General features: G+C 38.0%; 1 protein-coding gene across 1 annotated transcript in view; it reads left to right on the top strand.

Moving 5' to 3' along the window:
* LATS1 (large tumor suppressor kinase 1) overlaps positions 1-17,824 on the top strand; it is a 47,972-nt gene continuing 30,148 nt past the window's right edge. Inside the window, exons 1-3 of the mRNA XM_019746937.2 lie at positions 1-250; positions 11,919-12,406; positions 17,124-17,271. Coding sequence (XP_019602496.2) covers positions 12,065-12,406; positions 17,124-17,271 — 490 coding nt within the window. The 5' untranslated portion in view covers positions 1-250; positions 11,919-12,064. The remainder of the gene's footprint in view (positions 251-11,918; positions 12,407-17,123; positions 17,272-17,824) is intronic.

The following is a 17,824-nucleotide window of genomic DNA, read 5'->3' as shown; positions in this document are numbered from 1 at the left end:
AGCGGAGTGCGGCGGCAGCGACACAGAGTGGAAGGCAAAATGGCGGCGGCGGCGGCGGCCTAGTGCTAAGGGGAGAGCCAGGTCCCCGCGACCCTCGCGACGGGCCGCGCTGGCCTGTGGCAGCTCCCCGGCCTCTCCCCCCGCCCTGCCCCACCGAGGATACTTGGGGTCCCTGGGAGGGACTCCGGCCGCCTCGGCGCCCGCCCTCCGGCCCGTGGCCGCTGTCCAGGAATCCCGCACTCCCTTGCTGGTAGGTCCGGGGCTAGCGTAACGGGTGGGGCGCATCTCTCCTTCGGAGCCCGTGTTGGCGGGGCGGTGGCCGCCGGGGCCCACGCCCATCCCGGCTGGCTGGGCTCCAGGGGCTGCTGCGACTGGCGGGCCGGCTCGGCCCGGTGCGGGCCTGAGTTGGCTGATTGCATGGACCTGAGATGAGCCCTGCCCTGGGGAAGCGAGGGTTGGCCGTGCCGGGGGCTGGAGGAATAACCCCAGGCTTTGCGGCCTTGGAGGTGCAGGTTAAGCTGGAAAGAGCCTGCCTTGCTGAAGGCCTTGTGGCGACTGTCTGCCACCTCCATCCCTGTCCGCAGCACGCAGGGATCAACGGTGTTTAGGAAGGAAGGAAAGCGAAAGGTGGTTCTGAAGGAGAATTGCAGTGAAAGAGCTGCAGTTTTTTGCAACCAGACGGACTCTGTCGGTCCTGAATATACCTTGAAGAAATCCTAGGAATTTCTGTGTACAGTCCACTGTAATGTTAGGTTACTGTTCATAGTTGGAAGGGGTGGGAGAGATGGAGGGCTCCTTATGGAGTAGGAAGGAGTGTGTATATAAATACAGAAAACGAAGAAAAGAAAATTAAGGGAACATTGTTTATTACAACTTCAAGAAGAATTTGTATCTTAAAAAATGCCTCTCAGGTGACTTGATTTAACCCCATTCTCTGACTTTTTAAATTGAAAATTATTTTATAAAAGAACAAAATTTAATATTTGTCGCCCCATATGTTAATATGACTTAAAATATATGTCATCGCGTAGAAGTTATTCATAAACCTAGTAAGAAATATAGTCGCACACACAAATAATATTGTGCCACTCCAGTTTGGGAAATCGATTTGAATGTCTGGAATCATGAAGCTTGTCAGGTCTTTGTGGATTATTTATTGAAGATTTAAAATTTTTTATCAAATTTCCTCCATGAGGAAGAAAAGGTAAGAATATAATTATTCATTATAATGACAATGAGTGTTCTCTGCTAAGATATCTACATTTGTGGTTTAACTAAGGTTATTTCTTTCCTTTAATAAGTTGACAGACAGGTAAAATGGGCTAGTTGATTCCCTAAGGCAGTGGAGGAATTTGACTGATTTAACAGTTAAAGAAGTAGCATTGTGTTCCTCTGATCAGCTGCTACTGCAAGAAACTAGATCATGGTACATGCTGGAAAGGTGCAGTCTTTCTATGCCTGAATATTTATTGAACATGCCATGCCACTCCCTAAAAGCAAATAAAAAATTTCTGTTACATTTTTTTGGGTATGATATCATCTGAATTTACTTCTGTAGTTTGAGTTCTTATTTTTTTGTTTTTGTTTTTAATGCTAGTCCTTGATGTTTTATATAAATATGTATAGCCTTGGAACAGTTCCAATTCTGGTTATTTGGTTTTCACTTTAGATGTTAGATTTAGATTAGTGGGGGATTTTTGTAGACCACAAAAGTTATGTAGTCATTGAGCAACATTTTTATCACGTAGACGTGACAGTCATTTTTCAGCATGAAGATAAAATATAGTGATTGTCTTCACTTTTGCTGAGTTAATTCTTAGAAAGCGGATTGAAGGATGTATCATACAGAGATTCTTGATTATTGCTGTCTAAACAACTAAGACTGCTGCTAAGAAAGAAGCAGTACATATTACTGTTGCTATTCTCATAACTGATTTAGTCAGAGCCTTGAGACAGGCCATCTTTTTTATAAACCTAATTCAATCCAAGATAACACTCTGAAATCTGTTTATGGAATGGTACCTGTGTTTTCCTAGGTTGGACAAGATAGCAACAATATTTCTTTGGATTTACTAACATTTGTATAATTTGATGAAGTTCTGAACTTTCAAAGAAATGTAGGTTTTGCCTGTTTAGTCTAACCAATTTCATTGTTCGTTTAAAGAATGAGTGAGTCCTGATCCCTGCTCTTAGGAAACTCATACGAGTATATAGGTGTGCTGAAAGAGCCCTGAGCGGGTTCAGGATGTGTGGAATCCATTCCTAACATGACCTCCAGCTGGCTAGATGACCTTAGATAAGCCACTTTACCTTTCTGGATCCATTTCCTCAGCTGGGGGGAGGAAAAAAGTGTGTGTGTGTGTGTTTATATGGCACCTTATGCTTTATGAATCTGTAATCTAGTAGGAAAAATAAGCACAAGAATGAGGCAAAAACAAATTTGACCATGCAAAATGCATTTAGAGTTGAGAGGAGAAGAACAACAACTGGCCGTTCAATGAAAGCTTTGTGAAGGAGGCATTGGAATGGTCCTTTAAAGGTTGGGTGTGATTTCTGTAAGAAGAAATATGGCAGGGGGTCTCCCAAGAAGAATAAACAGGATGAGTAAGGACATGAAAACAGAAAAGCACGAAGTATGTCAGCTGAGAGCAAGCGATTTGCCTTGGTTAGATTTTAAGGTGCACAGCGGGGTGGGGGCTGGGGGTGTCTGGGTGAGGCAGCGGGAAGACATAAGCTGGTAACTACCATTTATTGAGTTGATCTCGTATTCTAAACGTTTGACATGTACTAAACTTATTTAATGCTCAAAGTAACCCTATTAAATAGGATCATAATTGCCCACATTTGAAGACGAAGGAACTGAGGCACAGCTTGTCAAGATCACACAGCTAGTTAGTGGTAGAACTTGGATGCCTACCCTGCAGTTTTACTCCAGAGCTCTTACATTAACCACTATGTTAAAGAACTTGTTGAAGGTTCTGAGTAGGGAGCGACGTGATCAGAACTGTTTATTAGGAAGATTAATCTGGCCCCTGTAGCATGGGTTAAAGAGGTAAACTTTTGCTTTGTACAGTTCTTTAAAAAATTCTCTTTACCTATTATTAATTTAAATTTTCACATCATATTAGTAAAGGTTACTAAGATTCGTTAATGCCAGTGTTGACCATACCTTATTGAAGAGATTGTAAATTAGTATACCTTTCTGGAAGGCAAGCTGACACTAAGTATCAGAATTTTAAGTACATATTCTCTTTGTTCCAGCAATTCCCCTTCTGGGAATTTATCTTAAGGGAAATTGCACAATAATTTTTATTGCAGTATTTTTTTTGTTAACTAATTTTGGTATGTACAAGTAATATGTTATACACATGTAAGCTATGAAGCATGATAAAATGAACATCCATGAATTTACCACTCACCCTCAACATTAGAATATTACCAATACAACTGAAGTTACCAGTATTTGAAATATTATTTATAATAGCAAAAAATTGGAAACAACCTAAATGCCCATCGGTAGGCGATAAATTATGGTATATCTACACAATGTAATTCAATATATAGTTATTTTAAAAGATGAGGTTGAATTTTCATTTTCAGTTTTGAGACACCATTAAGTCTAAGGCAAACCATCTATTTAGTAGCAATTTTTCAGGGGAAAGAAAAGAAAGATATAGTTTTTATTAACCTTCAGTAGCATACGTTTATCCATTCAGTTGTATACCTTTTTTTTATTTTTTATTTTTTTACGGTAAAGATGGAGTCTCAGCCTTATTCACGTTCAGAGCCTAGGATTCTTCTGAATTACTTTGGACTTTGGATAGTTAACACATAATGTCATGGTGACATGCTTTTCAAAACCCTAGCTAATTATCTTGAATCTCTTGTCTTTATGATTGAGTATATAATTTTGAGGCATATTAAATAGGGGGTTTTTGTCTTCCTTTCCATTTTGCTTAAATTCTTAGTTTTGTGTTTTTTCTTAGTTGAGTGAGTTACTGCTGGAAATTAAACAGCTTCTGAAGATAACTCAAAAAGTTTTGATGGGTGTTTATGTCTGAGTGCTTGTATTTCATAAGAGCCTCTCTCACCTTCAAAAATTCTGTTATCTTGCCTAAATTCAGCAGTTGTTTATGCCTTTAATTTCATTGCTTATTGGGTGACAGACATTTTCTGAGTATGTAATGCTACGTCACATCTTTTTAAATACGTTTTGAGCATTAATCAAGGGTCTAGATTCAACCATACATGGTGCTGCCAATGACAATAATACAATTGAAGTGAGAAGAAGTTTCATCTTTTATTTATGGTCAGGTTAGCTATGTGCATTGTCTCCTATTCCAGAACTTCTTTGCTTTGGAGCTGGCAGATTTCTTTTAATACTGATTTTAAGATATACTCAATTTTAGAAATATTGGAATGTAGAAAAGCGTGCATTTTAGAATCAAGAATACATTGTACTTACTGAGGTGGAAAGGTATTCATAGTATTATGCTATACTATTGCTAGCATGTTGGGCCCTAAGGGGCAGTAGCTAGCTCCACAGGTCCTGTGCCATACGAGTATGTCCAGTAATCTCCATTAAGTCCAGATACGGCTTCTCTTGGTCCAGCGACCTATCAAGTTATCTGCTCTTGCTCTCTGTCCCTCCCCACCCACCCACCACAATGGTAGAACAAGGACGAGGGGGGACCATAATAAGCACCACTATTTTAATGCAAAGGAAGAAAGAGAGAGCGCAGCAATTCCTGATCTATAATAATTTTGAAACCTTTGTAGGTAGATCTTGTGAAAGCAACCAGCCCCGGAGGGAGGAGAGAGTCCTACATTGGACCTGGATTCCGTTATCTGGGAGGAACTCCCTCATCCATTGTTCCCTGAGACCCTTGGTCATTCTCTGAGGACCTCCTGGGAGTTCTTTGTCATTATCATTCTTGGTCACAGATGAAGTGTGAGCTTTGGGGGCATATTCCCGCTTTGGAAGATGCACATCTTTCTCAACCAGAGTACTGCACTTAGAAGTTGGGAGTCCAAGGGTTTTAAATTTTGAATAGTCGAAGGCTTTTTTAGTTTGAGCTCGAGTGGTTAACAAAACAATTTTCTCAGAGTTTTTAAGCCCCTGATATGTTTAGTTCCAGTCAGTTCCATGTGTCAGTAACCATAACCAAAATTCACATATGTTAGTAACCTCATCCAAAGATTTGAGATCTCCCATTTCCCTTCTCAGTTGGTTATCTGAAGGGAGGCCCGACCCTTATTGTGCTTTTTACCACTGAGATGCTGTATTTTAGTCAGCAAAGACGTTTTAGTGGGCATCCGGGCTCAAGGTCTTTTAATCTCATCTCTTCCCGTTTGTGGTCTAGAAGCAAGTTGCTTTTCCAACCTTGTAAGACTAAATTTCTGAGCTCATTCTGGTTCTTTCTATTTCTGCTTGCAAATCAGCTGCTTCTTTCTTGACCTTATCATTTATTTATAATACTTCACCAAACAGCCAATAGCAGCCGAAATACACTTTTAATATTCCCTTTTCATAGAACTACAAGTTCAGTAGGCTCCTTGTCACTATGTAAGTTATAAGAGGCCACAGCTTTATCAAATATTTTGCCACTGTGAAACATGGTTCTACATTTTTCTAGCCCCCAGTATCAGTTTCTTTGAAGCCCTCCTTCTGACTACCAAGCCAATACAATATTAGGTTTTTTGTTATAGCAGCACCGAATTTCTAGGTACCAATGTCTGTATCAGGATAATGAGAGACATAGACAATGGCCAGATCATCCATGAAAATAGAGCTCTGACCAACAGCCTCAGGAGCAGTTGACCCAAACAGTCAGGTCTTGGTCAGTAACTGCCATCTTCCAAGTTAAGACCTACAAAGCCAAATACTCTCTTCAGACCAATCACATAAGATGCCCTGCTTCTAGTTAGCTGGCTTCCGGCTTCCTCGTGGTAACAACCTACAACCAAGACACACCTGATGCCTTCCCTTTCCCCCATATAAAGCTTTTCTATTCCCCTGCCTGCCTTTGAGTCTCTGCCAAACACAAGTGGCGGTGGCTCACTCCTTTGCTACAGCAAGCTCTGAATAAAATACTCTTCTTGTTTTGGGTGGTCTCTGTTCCACAATAATATTAGGCAGTTTTGTTATATATATATATACACACACACACACAAGCACACATATATGTATATATATGTGTGTTTACATATCTCTCAATGGCTTAACACAACAGAGATTCCTATTTTGCTCACACAAAGTCCAGTGGGGGTCAGTAATAGGCCATATTCCCTCCATATTGTGAAGATACCATCTCAAAATGTGACCTGCATTGTAATTGACGCAGGAAAGAGAGAAATGGAGAAGCACACTGGCTTTTACCTGCCTCAGCCCAGAAGTGGCACAATTATACCTCACAGGACTTTGGCCAGAGCTAATCTGGGAAATAGAGGGGAGTATGTGAATATAGTCTCTTCCACAAGGATTTCTCAACAGCGATTGGATAAAGATATGCCACATTTCCTCCATTCCAACATTTCTGAAATCAAGATGCAGATAGTTTACAAGTGAAATGAGCATTTAAATGTTATGTTTTTGTTATTTCTCCTGAAAAGCTCATGTTGAAATGATATTGTCATGTAGAATTAATGGCTTCTTCAAAGAAATCCTCTGTGTTTTTAGTGTATTTTGTATTTGAATAAGAATAATTTGTTACAGAACTACTCCCAGACCTAGAGTGGTATAGTTATTTCTTTTTATTTTTATATTTTAGCTTTCTGTTTTGGAAAATTTCAAGCATACACAAAAGTAAAGGAAATAGAACAGCAAACTCTCATGTACTCACCACCCAGCTACAATCAATTTACTGCTACGTTTGTCTCATTTATATCTCCATCCATTTCACCACAAATCCAAATTATTTTGAAATAAATTCCAGACATATTCTCATGTATTTCAACATGTAGATGAAAGAGATAAGCATAAACTAATTTTTCATTTATTTTAACCTAAAACATTATTAAACATATACCAGTATTTAGTCATTTCTTTAACTATTGTGCACAGCATTGGATGTTAGCAGTATTTTAGAAATTACATTATCAAAGTACAGGGTTGTAAAATACAGGACTAGAATCAATTTTTCTGATCCATCATTTTCTAAACTATACTCCATAGAACATGAATTTCATGAAATGCTCTGGGGATAACAGTTCTTTGGATGAGGAAGTTTGGGCAACATGACATTCTCTGTGTAAATTCACATGATCATGTAAAAGAATGGCATTACATTTTGTGTGTTATAGCCCCATTTTTATTAACAGTAATATATGTTCGAATGTGCAGTATTAATAATTTTATTCCCTGTGCCTTATGTAACACATTACTACAAACTCGATGGCTTAAAATAACATAAGTTTATTCTCTCACAGTTCTGGAAGCAGCAAATCCAAAATCAGTATCACTGGCCTAAAATCAAGGTGTCTGCAAGGCCACTTTGCCTCTAGGGGCTCTAGGAGAAAAGCCATCTCTTGTCACTTCCACCTTCTGTTGGCTGCCGGAATTCCTTGGCGTCTGGCCACATCGCTCTAGTCTCTGCCTCCATGGATACGTTGCTGCCTCCTCTTCTGTGTGTATCAGATCTCTGTGTACCAAATCTCCCCTGCCTCTCCTAAGGGCACTTGTAATTGCATGTACTGCCCACCTGGATAATCCATGATAATCTCCTTATCTCAGGATCCTTAATTTAGTGACATCTGCAAAGTCCTCTTTTCCAAACAAGATAACATTTGTGGATCCCAGGGATTAGGAGTGGATATCTTTTGCGATCTCATTGTTCAGCCTACTATAATGATTCTCTGTTGAGGGGTGTGAATGAGGGACTCTACATAATTATATAGTATTTGAATTATCAGTAAGAATGTATCTTTTTATAATTGGGAAAAAACAAGATATTTCCATAAGAGTGAAAAAGAAGGTATCTATTTTTAATAAATGCAGGTCACCTGCATTTATTAGTTCAACAGAGAGACTTCTGCACTGCCTACTGCTTACCAGGTCCTCAGTTAGGGGAATGAAAGCAAATGCTGTATCTTGACAGAAAGAAGCAAAACTATGCTTATTTTTTTTCTTCTCTATCAAGAATGTTCTTGGAAATGGGAAAAATAATAAAATGATGGTTAGCTAACAGTTGAAACCCATGAGGTATTAAAGGAATGCTTAGGTGCTATAAATGAAATACAGCCTAGGTAGTGAGAGAACTGACATGAGATTGCGCAACCACTACTGTTAATCCTTGATTGTGCTGAAATGAGAGGTTCCAGAACCAGAAATGGAAAATACCTTCCCTTTCAAAAAGGGCAAGAAGGTGAATTCTGCAAATTTTAGACTGGTGAGTTAAATGTTAAACATACAAAAATTCATCAGTAAGCTATTAAATTACTATTTTGGGGAAAGCTTAGGGAAAAATGCTTATCATTAGGGACCATCTTTCTTCATAAAAGCACAAGGTGTGTCAGTCTTAGTTTCATTTATGAATTGTCAGTAGATCGGGCTATGTTGTAGACAGAATATGTAATTTTCAGCAACACATTGTCAAACTTCATTTTTGTTTTCACAAAATGGGAAAATGTAAATTGCTTGTCACGAATTTGATTGATTTATAATTTATTTAATAGTTGTACCACAAAAGTACTGATTATTGAGGTGCAGTCATCAGCAAACTGTGCCTCTAGGACTTCATCCTGTCTCAGGCCTGCTGCAAATATTCATGTACGTGTATATATAATTACTCTCCATAATTATTTTAAAACATAAAAAAGGTTTATTTTTAACAGTTCTAAGGTAAAATGTATATACCGTGAAGTTTACTCATTTGAAGTATACAATTCAGTGGTTTTTAGTATATTTACAGAGCTCTACAACCATCACCATAATCTGATTTTAGAATAGAAACTGGCTTTATTTTATACATAGTGTTTTGGAACTTGCCTTTTTTGCTTAAGAATACATTATGGGTGTCTTTTCATGTCAGTACATTTAGATAGATGTGTATCATTCTTTTTGACAGATGTTTCATCACATATAGATGTACTGTGAATTAAACAATTACTGATGGGCATCTAGATTGATGTCGTCTTTTGCTGTCTTTGGTGTTGCAAGGAACATCCTACATCTTTGAATACCTGTGTGTATATTTCCTTAATTGTTCCTCTTAACCCTTGTTCAAGCCATAAGGTAAACCTTGTTACTCCAACCATTTTTTTTTTTTTAAAGATTTTTTATTGGGGAAGGGGAACAGGACTTTATCGAGGTACAGTGTGTACTTCCAGGACTTTTTTTTTTTTTTCCCAAGTCAAGTTGTTGTCCTCTTCAATCTTAGTTGTGGAGGGTACTGTTCAGCTTCAAGTTGTTGTCCTTTCAGTCTTAGTTGTGGAGGGCGCAGCTCAGCTCCAGGTCCAGTTGCCGTTGCTAGTTGCAGGGGGCACAGCCCACCATCCTTTGCGGGAGTCGAGCTGGCAACCTTGTGGTTGAGAGGACTCGCTCCAACCAACTGAGCCATCTGGGAGCTCAGTGGCAGCTCAGCTCAAGGTGCCGTGTTCAATCTTAGTTGCAGAGAACAGAGCCGACCATCCCTTATGGGATTCGAGGATTTGAACCGGCAACCTTGTGGTTGAGAGCCCATTGGCCCATGTGGGAATAGAACCAGCAGCCTTCGGAGTTAGGAGCACGGAGCTCCAACCGCCTGAGCCACCGGGCCGGCCCACTCCAACCATTTTATCCCTCAGAAGACAGTTTTTGAGCGAATTCAATGCCCAAGTCCATATTGCTAATAATTAACAGAACAAGTACTTGAGTAATTTTTTTTTTGTTTTTCCGTTACAAGTGTTGTGCTGCTGTTTGTTTTTTAACAAACTGGAGTATATCCAAAAGAGCGTGACTAGAATTAGGGAACAGCTGAAGGTACTGGGGATGTTTGGAAGACACATTTATTTCATTTGTTCAACATACCGGGGGTGCCAAAAAAATGTATACAAGTGGACACTTTGGTCACCGTTACTCAAGCAGTAGTTCGCTGTAATCAGAAGTGTCTGGACATTGATGGTAACCACTTTGAGCATCTCTTCTTAAAATGTGTATATGTTTTTTTGGCACCCTCAGAATGTGTATATTGAGCACTCATTATATGTTAGACTCTAGTATTTTGTTGGGTGTAATGCGCTTCCGTGTATAATGCGCACCCACGTTTTTGGCCCAAACTTTCAGGAAAAAAATCTTTCATTTTAATTTCTTAATTCAAAATTTTTTGTTTACATTTAGGAACTTGTTTTTTGTATTATAAAGCAATTTTAGCATTTATTTTTTTAACATGATACAAGAAATTTTTTTAACAAATAATTACAAAACACAAGAACAGATACAAGGTACAAGAAATTTTATGTACTGGTAACAAATTTACGATACTTACATATCATAGAAGGCCAAGAACTCTCTGTCTTGCAAGGTTGTTGTAAGTTCAATTATCGTATTCTGTATTATTTTGCATACAGATACCATTATTGATTTCTAGAGTTACACTTTTAACTCATGAGCGTAAGTAGATTAAAAACACTTATATAGCTAAGGAATTAGTACTACTCACAGATAATGCTTATCCTTATTTTCCCCTCACAAATTTAGGCAAAAAGGTGCACATTATACATGGCAAAATATGGTAGGTGGTGGACAGACAGTGGTTAAGAGACAAATAAGGTCCTCTACTCTCGAGCTTTATTTCAGTGAGGGGAGATAGACAATAAACAAGTAAACAAGTAAGATAATTTTAGATAGTGATAAGTACTATCAAGAAAAACAAAACAGGGTAATTAGGGACCAGGGAAAGGGTCTTTGAGGAAGTAACAAGGCTGATACCTAAATGACAAGAAGGAGATACCTGTATCTGTCTGTCTATAAACGTGATGTAACATGAGTGGTGTTTGTAGTGAGAAGAGAAATGGGCTCCCAGTAGATGATAATTAGCAGTGTTTCACATCCCAGTGGTACCACTTACAGACTATTTGACCCAAACTCTCTGAACCTCAGTTTCCTCCTCTGCAAAGTAGAGATAGTAAACCTCCCTCACAGGGCTGTTAGGATTGTTAGGTAAGAATGTAAGCCAAGTTGTTTAGCCCTGGCCCATAACAGGCTCTCACCATGCACCGGGTGAGATTTCACACTGCTCCACATAAAGAAAACATTCCTAAACAATTCTTGTACATCGCAAGTGGAATAGCTTTCTTGAATTAGTGATTTTCCTATCAGTGGGGACATGTATATAGATTTTAGATGACTGTTCTTCCAGTGCGTTGTAGAAGACATTCCTACGTTGAGGAATAAGTTTGTCCTCAGGGTCCTTTCTCCATCCCGTTGTTAAGAAGTGTACAGTCTCCAGAGTCCCAGTCCACAGTTTGGAAAATAGACCCAGGCATCTGTTTTGAAGCATAAAGAAGTCTTCTAAACTGGTGGTTAAAAAACCTTTTTTAAAGCAACAATACCCTTTTTTTCCTAAAGAAATCTTATGAAGTCTGATTTGTAAAATCTAAAATTAGAGCCACTAGGTGAAGTTGATCATGAGAGGTTGCCTGTTGTATTGTTCATTTAGCAGTCCCTTACATTCGTATATACTTTGTATGCTTACAAAAGCACTCTTAATATTATTTTTTTTACCACATAACCACTACTTGAGGTAATTTCATAGATTAGGAAATAGGCACAGAGATGAACTAACTTCTCCTTATCATACAGTAGTCTAAAATGGAGCTAGAACTATAACCTAGGTCTCTTAACTCCTCAATCAGTGTTATTCACCCCCCCCCCGCCCCATTCATGGTACTGCTTTATCAGTTAAACACTTTATAGCTTTTATTTATTTTTTCTTTTATAGGTTTAATTATTTAAATTGTAAAGAATTTTAACATTCCTGGGGACTTATGCAAAGGATCCTTTTCCATTTTCTCAAGTGAAGTCTCTGAATCTATCCAGTAGCTCTTAAAGAAGTCCTGTGTGTGGGTTATACATATAGATGTTTTCATGAAGAGGAGTGAAAAGCCAGAGGGATATAGACAAATGAGGCCTAAGACCTTTCCTGCCAGTAACTACACTGGCAGCAGCCGGCAAATGTTGCAAGAAATTCGGGAATCCCTTAGGAATTTATCGAAACCATCCGATGCTGTTAAGGTGGAGCATAACATGAGCAAAATGTCAATTGAAGATCCTCGACAAATCAGAAATCCACCCAAATTTGGGACTCATCATAAAGCCTTGCTGGAAATTCGAAACTCTCTACAACCATTTGCAAATGAAACAAGTCGAAGTACTTCAGAAGTTAATCCACAAATGCTTCAGGATTTACAAGCTGCTGGGTTTGATGAGGTAAGAACTTTTAAAGACAAAAGATTTTTCTTGCTTTATACTACATAACACATTTTAGGTGATCTCCTGCCTAAATGTTTCCTTTGAGACAGTTTATCAGGTTTACGTTTTGTATATTATATCAGCAAAGAATGTTCACAATTCCATGAATTATTAAAACAAAATAATTATTATTTCTTTAGTATTCTCTGTGGTTTCTGGGATTTAAAAGGTCAAGCCATGAAGTGAGAGTGGAAGTGCAGTTGAAGAAAGCCACAGGTGAGGGCGGGTCAGGGCATGTGTGTGTGCTCGCGATAGGAGCTCTGGTGAGCTAAGTGGCTGTGGCAGAAACGACAGCTCTCAGGAGATGGCAGCTTTAAGTTTATAGGACAGAAGAAGAAACACAATCAGAGGTTTCATTGCGCAGTCATGTTCACGTCACTCACAGGCCCAAGTCTTCATAAAAACTGAAAATTTACATGTTGATCAAATCTCCAAGAATTTCTTTTTTTTTTTTATTGGTGAAGGGGAACAGGACTTTGTTGGGGAACAGTGTGTACTTCCAGGCCTTTTTTCCAAGTCAAGTCGTTGTCCTTTCAATCTTAGTTGTGGAGGGTGCTGTTCAGCTTCAAGTTGTTGTCGTTTCAGTCTTAGTTGTGGAGGGTGCAGCTCAGCTCCAGGTCCAGTTGCCGTTTTCTAGTTGCAGGGGGCGCAGCCCACCATCCCTTGCGGGAGTCGAACTGGCAACCTTTGTGGTTGAGAGGATGCGCTCCAACCAACTGAGCCATTCGGGAGCTCAGCGGCAGCTCAGCTCAAGGTACCATGTTCAATCTTAGTTGCAGGGGGCAGAGCCCACCATCCCTTGCGGGACTCGAGGAGTTGAACAGGCAGCCTTGTGGTTGAGAGCCCACTGGCTCATGTGGGAATCGAACCGGCAGCCTTCGGAGTTAGGAGCATGGAGCTCTAACCGCCTGAGCCACCGGGCCAGCCCCCAAGAATTTCAAAGTTCTAACGAAATTTCAGTTCCTGTTAATTATGCCAAGTCTTTAATATTTACCTTCAGAACTCATTTAAAAAGTTTTTCATAGCACATATATTTAATCATATTTTGTTTATTAATAAATTTTATTTTCCATAACACACTTTATATGATTCCTTTAGGTGGCATAAATCATTTTAGATGAAAATTGGCCGTGGAAAATATAATGTGAATAATCAAGCATTGATTATGTTTCCTTTCAAAATTATAGGAACTTTTTTCCTGATCATAAAAGTAATACCTGTTTGGGGTGACCGGTTAGCTCAGTTGGTTAGAGCGTGGTGCTAAGAACACAAAGGTTGTAGTTTCATTCCAGTATGAGCCAATGTGAGCTGCGCCCTCCTTAAAAATGGTTAAAAATAAATAAATAAAATAATACCTATTTTCTGTTAAAAATTAAAAAGTATAAAGAAGAAACTGAAAATTACCTTTAGTTCCCCAACACAAAGTTAGTTACCCTTAAAATTCCTTCACTATTGTTAATATTTTGGTGACTGCATTTCAGGTATCTATATTTAATTTTAAAAATAAGAACCTAAGTCTACATTATACTAAACGATTTGAAAAGGGAGATTTACAATTAAACTAGGAAGAAAAATGATTATTCTTTCTGGCCCTTTCTATTCATTCATTTGATTAATATTTCCTATAATTTTTAGTCCTAAGTGTTCTAATTGGATTTGCAACAGGAGAGAGACAGAGAGAGGAAGAGAGGACCTGGATGGTTTTCCTGGTTAGTAGTTGGAGGATCCAGGAAATGGTTTAAATGGAGAATTTCCAGAGTACTGTACTTTCTTCCTAATTCCTTAGCCAAAAGGCAAAGAATAAAGACACAACTGAATTGTTGCTCTTATTTTTTTCCTTTTATATATTGCTAGGAACAGTTTAGAAAAACACGTGACTATAAAGGCCCTTAAGTGGTAATGTGTATGTCAGTTACCTAGTAGATATGTGTGTATTTATGGAGCGCTTACTCTGTGTGAGTTCATCAATCAAAATAGTCATACGAAACATGTTCCATACCTTTAAGGAACTTAAAATTTCTTTCTAATGTAGACAACTTTAAGAAATGCAAGGCATCGGTCAGTGCCGTATTCTTTATCTTTTGGCAATAATAACAATAATTGCTTCGCATCACAAAGATATATCGCTTTATTACAATCACACAAAATTGTCATCTTATGACATTAATAACCCTTTAAGCAAGGTTGCTTTACTAAAAGCATTTAGACATTTATCAATCCTCATTTATCCAAATAATGAAGGTATGGTATTAGGTTGGTGCAAAAGTAGTTGCGGTTTAGAAGGTTAAAAATAATTGCAAAAACCACAATTACTTTTGCACCAACCTAGTATTATTTATACCCATGATGATATAAAGAATATGGCAATTTACTTCTACTTGTCCTTGAATCACTGATTCTGATAACTTCCCATTATATTGCAGAATTTATTCAAGATCCCAACTTGGCTCTTCAAAATTCTCATCCAGTTATTCATTATTTTTATCATTTCATAAGCTCTATTCTTTTAGCTATGCCAAATTCAAGGCAGTTGCAGTTTTTTGAGAATATGTTTCTGGTGCTCTATAAATTTAAAAACTCAAATGTTTCAAGATTAATTTCCTCATAGGAATAAACGTTAAATAGAATTGATGCATTTTTGGTACACAAATCTACAATCACTAGAGTATTTTTGCTTCTAAGCATGAAAAGCAGAAGCATAGTATTATGGACATAATGTTTTCTTATCACATAAGACTCCTATTCCAAAGTTACTCATTTGAGGGTGCTCTTTCATACTGGTACTAACACCCCCATGTGAAGAACACTGGTTAATATTGTTGCTGATATAAAAATATTTTTGTGTATAGCAATAAATACTCAAAAATAAAAGCCAGCATAATTACCACCAGAATCACAGGCTGAAATTCTGGTGCATTTTATAAGATTATGGTACCCAACATATTGAAAAAGGGTGGTGGGTGCCAATTTTCTTACCAACTGAGATGGCACTGCTATGTGATAATAGCATAAGTACAGTTCCCTTGGCTTAGCCAGTTTTAAAGTTAAGTAGTCCCTGGTGAATTTTAATTTGGGGTGATTTGTATTACTTTAAAATTGCACATAAAATGAAACTTATTAATTCCTTTGTATTTCACTACAAATTTGCAGTCTGATTGGCATAAAATGTGACCATACTGTACCTTTATACCAGTTAAGGATTGGGTTTGGTTGCTTGTAACAAAAATCCAAATAATGCTTTAAACAAAATAGTGACTCCGAGTATATTGTTAGCATTGATTCAGTCTCTTAAAGATTTCAGAACCAATGACTCTTAGAAGTTTTTTGAATTTTCCTCCTTGATGGTAACATGCTCTAGCACAGGTGGTCTGTCTATCTGTGTTGTCTAGGAAACAGGCCATAGGAAGGAACAGTACCTAAAGCAGGCATAGCAACATTCTTCCAGAAATTCTTTTGTCTCCTTGGTCAGAATTGTCATGTGACCACTGTAGCTATAAGGAAACTTTTTCTACCTAATCAGTACCTTTCTCCAAGAAAGGGAGAATGGATTTTGCGTAGGCAACAAGCGTCTGTCACAGCCTATTTTCGCTTGGTCTCACATCTCCAGTCATTTCACATAGGAAGATCATTTCTCAGTAGCCTGTTCACCCACTAGTCTGTCTTACTGAGCCATTTCTCATTTAAACATACTGTTTGAAATACTAAATCCTCTAGGACATGTAAGTAGCTGCTTAGCTCTTGAAAGATGCCTATCAGTATACTTTCTGCAAGTTCGTCTGTAAGTGGGTATGTTTACATATAACGTAAAGGACAGGGAGCGGAACAGGAGGACGTCCCACATCTGAGCTTCAGGCGCTGTGCTTACGTGCTTCCACAGGTTTTCTTATTTAATCTTCACATCAACTCTGTGAGTCTATTACAGATGAAGAAATTCAGCTCTGAAAGGTTAAATAACTTGCCAAAGTTCACATAGTTGTAAAGTGCGGTACATAAATCTACACTCACTGGAGGATACTTTTACTTCTAAGCATGAGGAACAAAAGCATAGTGGTGTGGGGCCGCTAAAACTCACTCAGTTCTCTTTGATTCCAGACTCTGCTTTTTCCATCATACCATCTAGCCTCCTAAAGTCTCCATCACATAATCATAGATAGTCTAAGTGTTACTCTTCTTCCGGTTGCCCTATATTTATGTCCTTGTAAATAAAGCTCTCTAAAATATAAGCTTGAGGATAGGAACCAGAACTACATAGTTCTTTTTAAACACAGTGGCGAAGGTGCTTAATAAAATGTTTGAATGATACAAAAGAATGATTTTCAGTATTTTGAATGATACCTTTTTAACAATCTGATAGTCTGTTCATATAAGAATGAAATTAAGAATGAGAAATAATCAGAATCATATTGCTATGGTTGTACTCAGAAGTAGTTAATTCTAGAAGAAAACAGTAATACGTTACATAGAGGTGAAGAGATTAAAGACACATTTGAAGGATTTGAGTAATTTGAGAATGTATGGATGCTTATAAGTAGCTTTACAAACAGTATGTGAATATTATGGTTCGGGGCCCTGTTCTTCATAATTATGGGTTTTGCTAATGGAACTCATAGTGCTCTTTCCCTCTTATTAATTACAAGCTTTAAATTTTGTTTCCTTTTTTCAAATTTCATATTAGGATATGGTTATACAGGCTCTTCAGAAAACTAATAACCGAAGTATAGAAGCTGCCATTGAATTCATTAGTAAAATGAGTTACCAGGATCCTCGACGGGAGCAGATGGCTGCGGCAGCTGCCAGACCTATTAATGCCGGCTTGAAACCAGGTGATTAATCAGACTTTTTCCCTAGTCTCTTATTTTATAACATTGTTTTAAATATTTAAGAATATCAAATCTTTACTCTAAGAAGTTGTTAAAAGCATCACAGCAAGTGAAAATCTCAAATTAGGATAATAATATTATAGTGTTATACTATACCAATATGAGTTAGAGGATGGCCCCAAAAGTTCCACAGGCAGTTCTGATAGGTGGTGGTCTAGATTGAGATCTCTGTGATTGGGTACACTGCAGCTGAAATACTTCTCCTATTTGACCACGAGTATTCAAACTGTTTCTTTCTTTTTATAATCTGATTATAAGAGTAAACCATGTTCATCATAGACTATTTAAGAAGTAAATAAACAAAAAGAAAACACTATTAATACTCACAATATTTTGGTTTTGTTTCTCAGTATTTTTTCCTGTGGAAAACCTGAGTGGGTTTATATGTGTATATTTTGATTCTTGTTGTATAAGCAAAAAACGGGTCATACTAAAACCTACTTCATTCACTTAACATACCATGCATAACTGCCTTGTTATTAAATGGAATGATTTT

Source organism: Rhinolophus sinicus, linkage group LG05, assembly GCF_036562045.2.
Source record: "Rhinolophus sinicus isolate RSC01 linkage group LG05, ASM3656204v1, whole genome shotgun sequence".
NCBI classification, from domain to species: Eukaryota; Metazoa; Chordata; class Mammalia; order Chiroptera; family Rhinolophidae; genus Rhinolophus; species Rhinolophus sinicus.
This window is presented reverse-complemented; position numbering and strand designations above follow the sequence as displayed.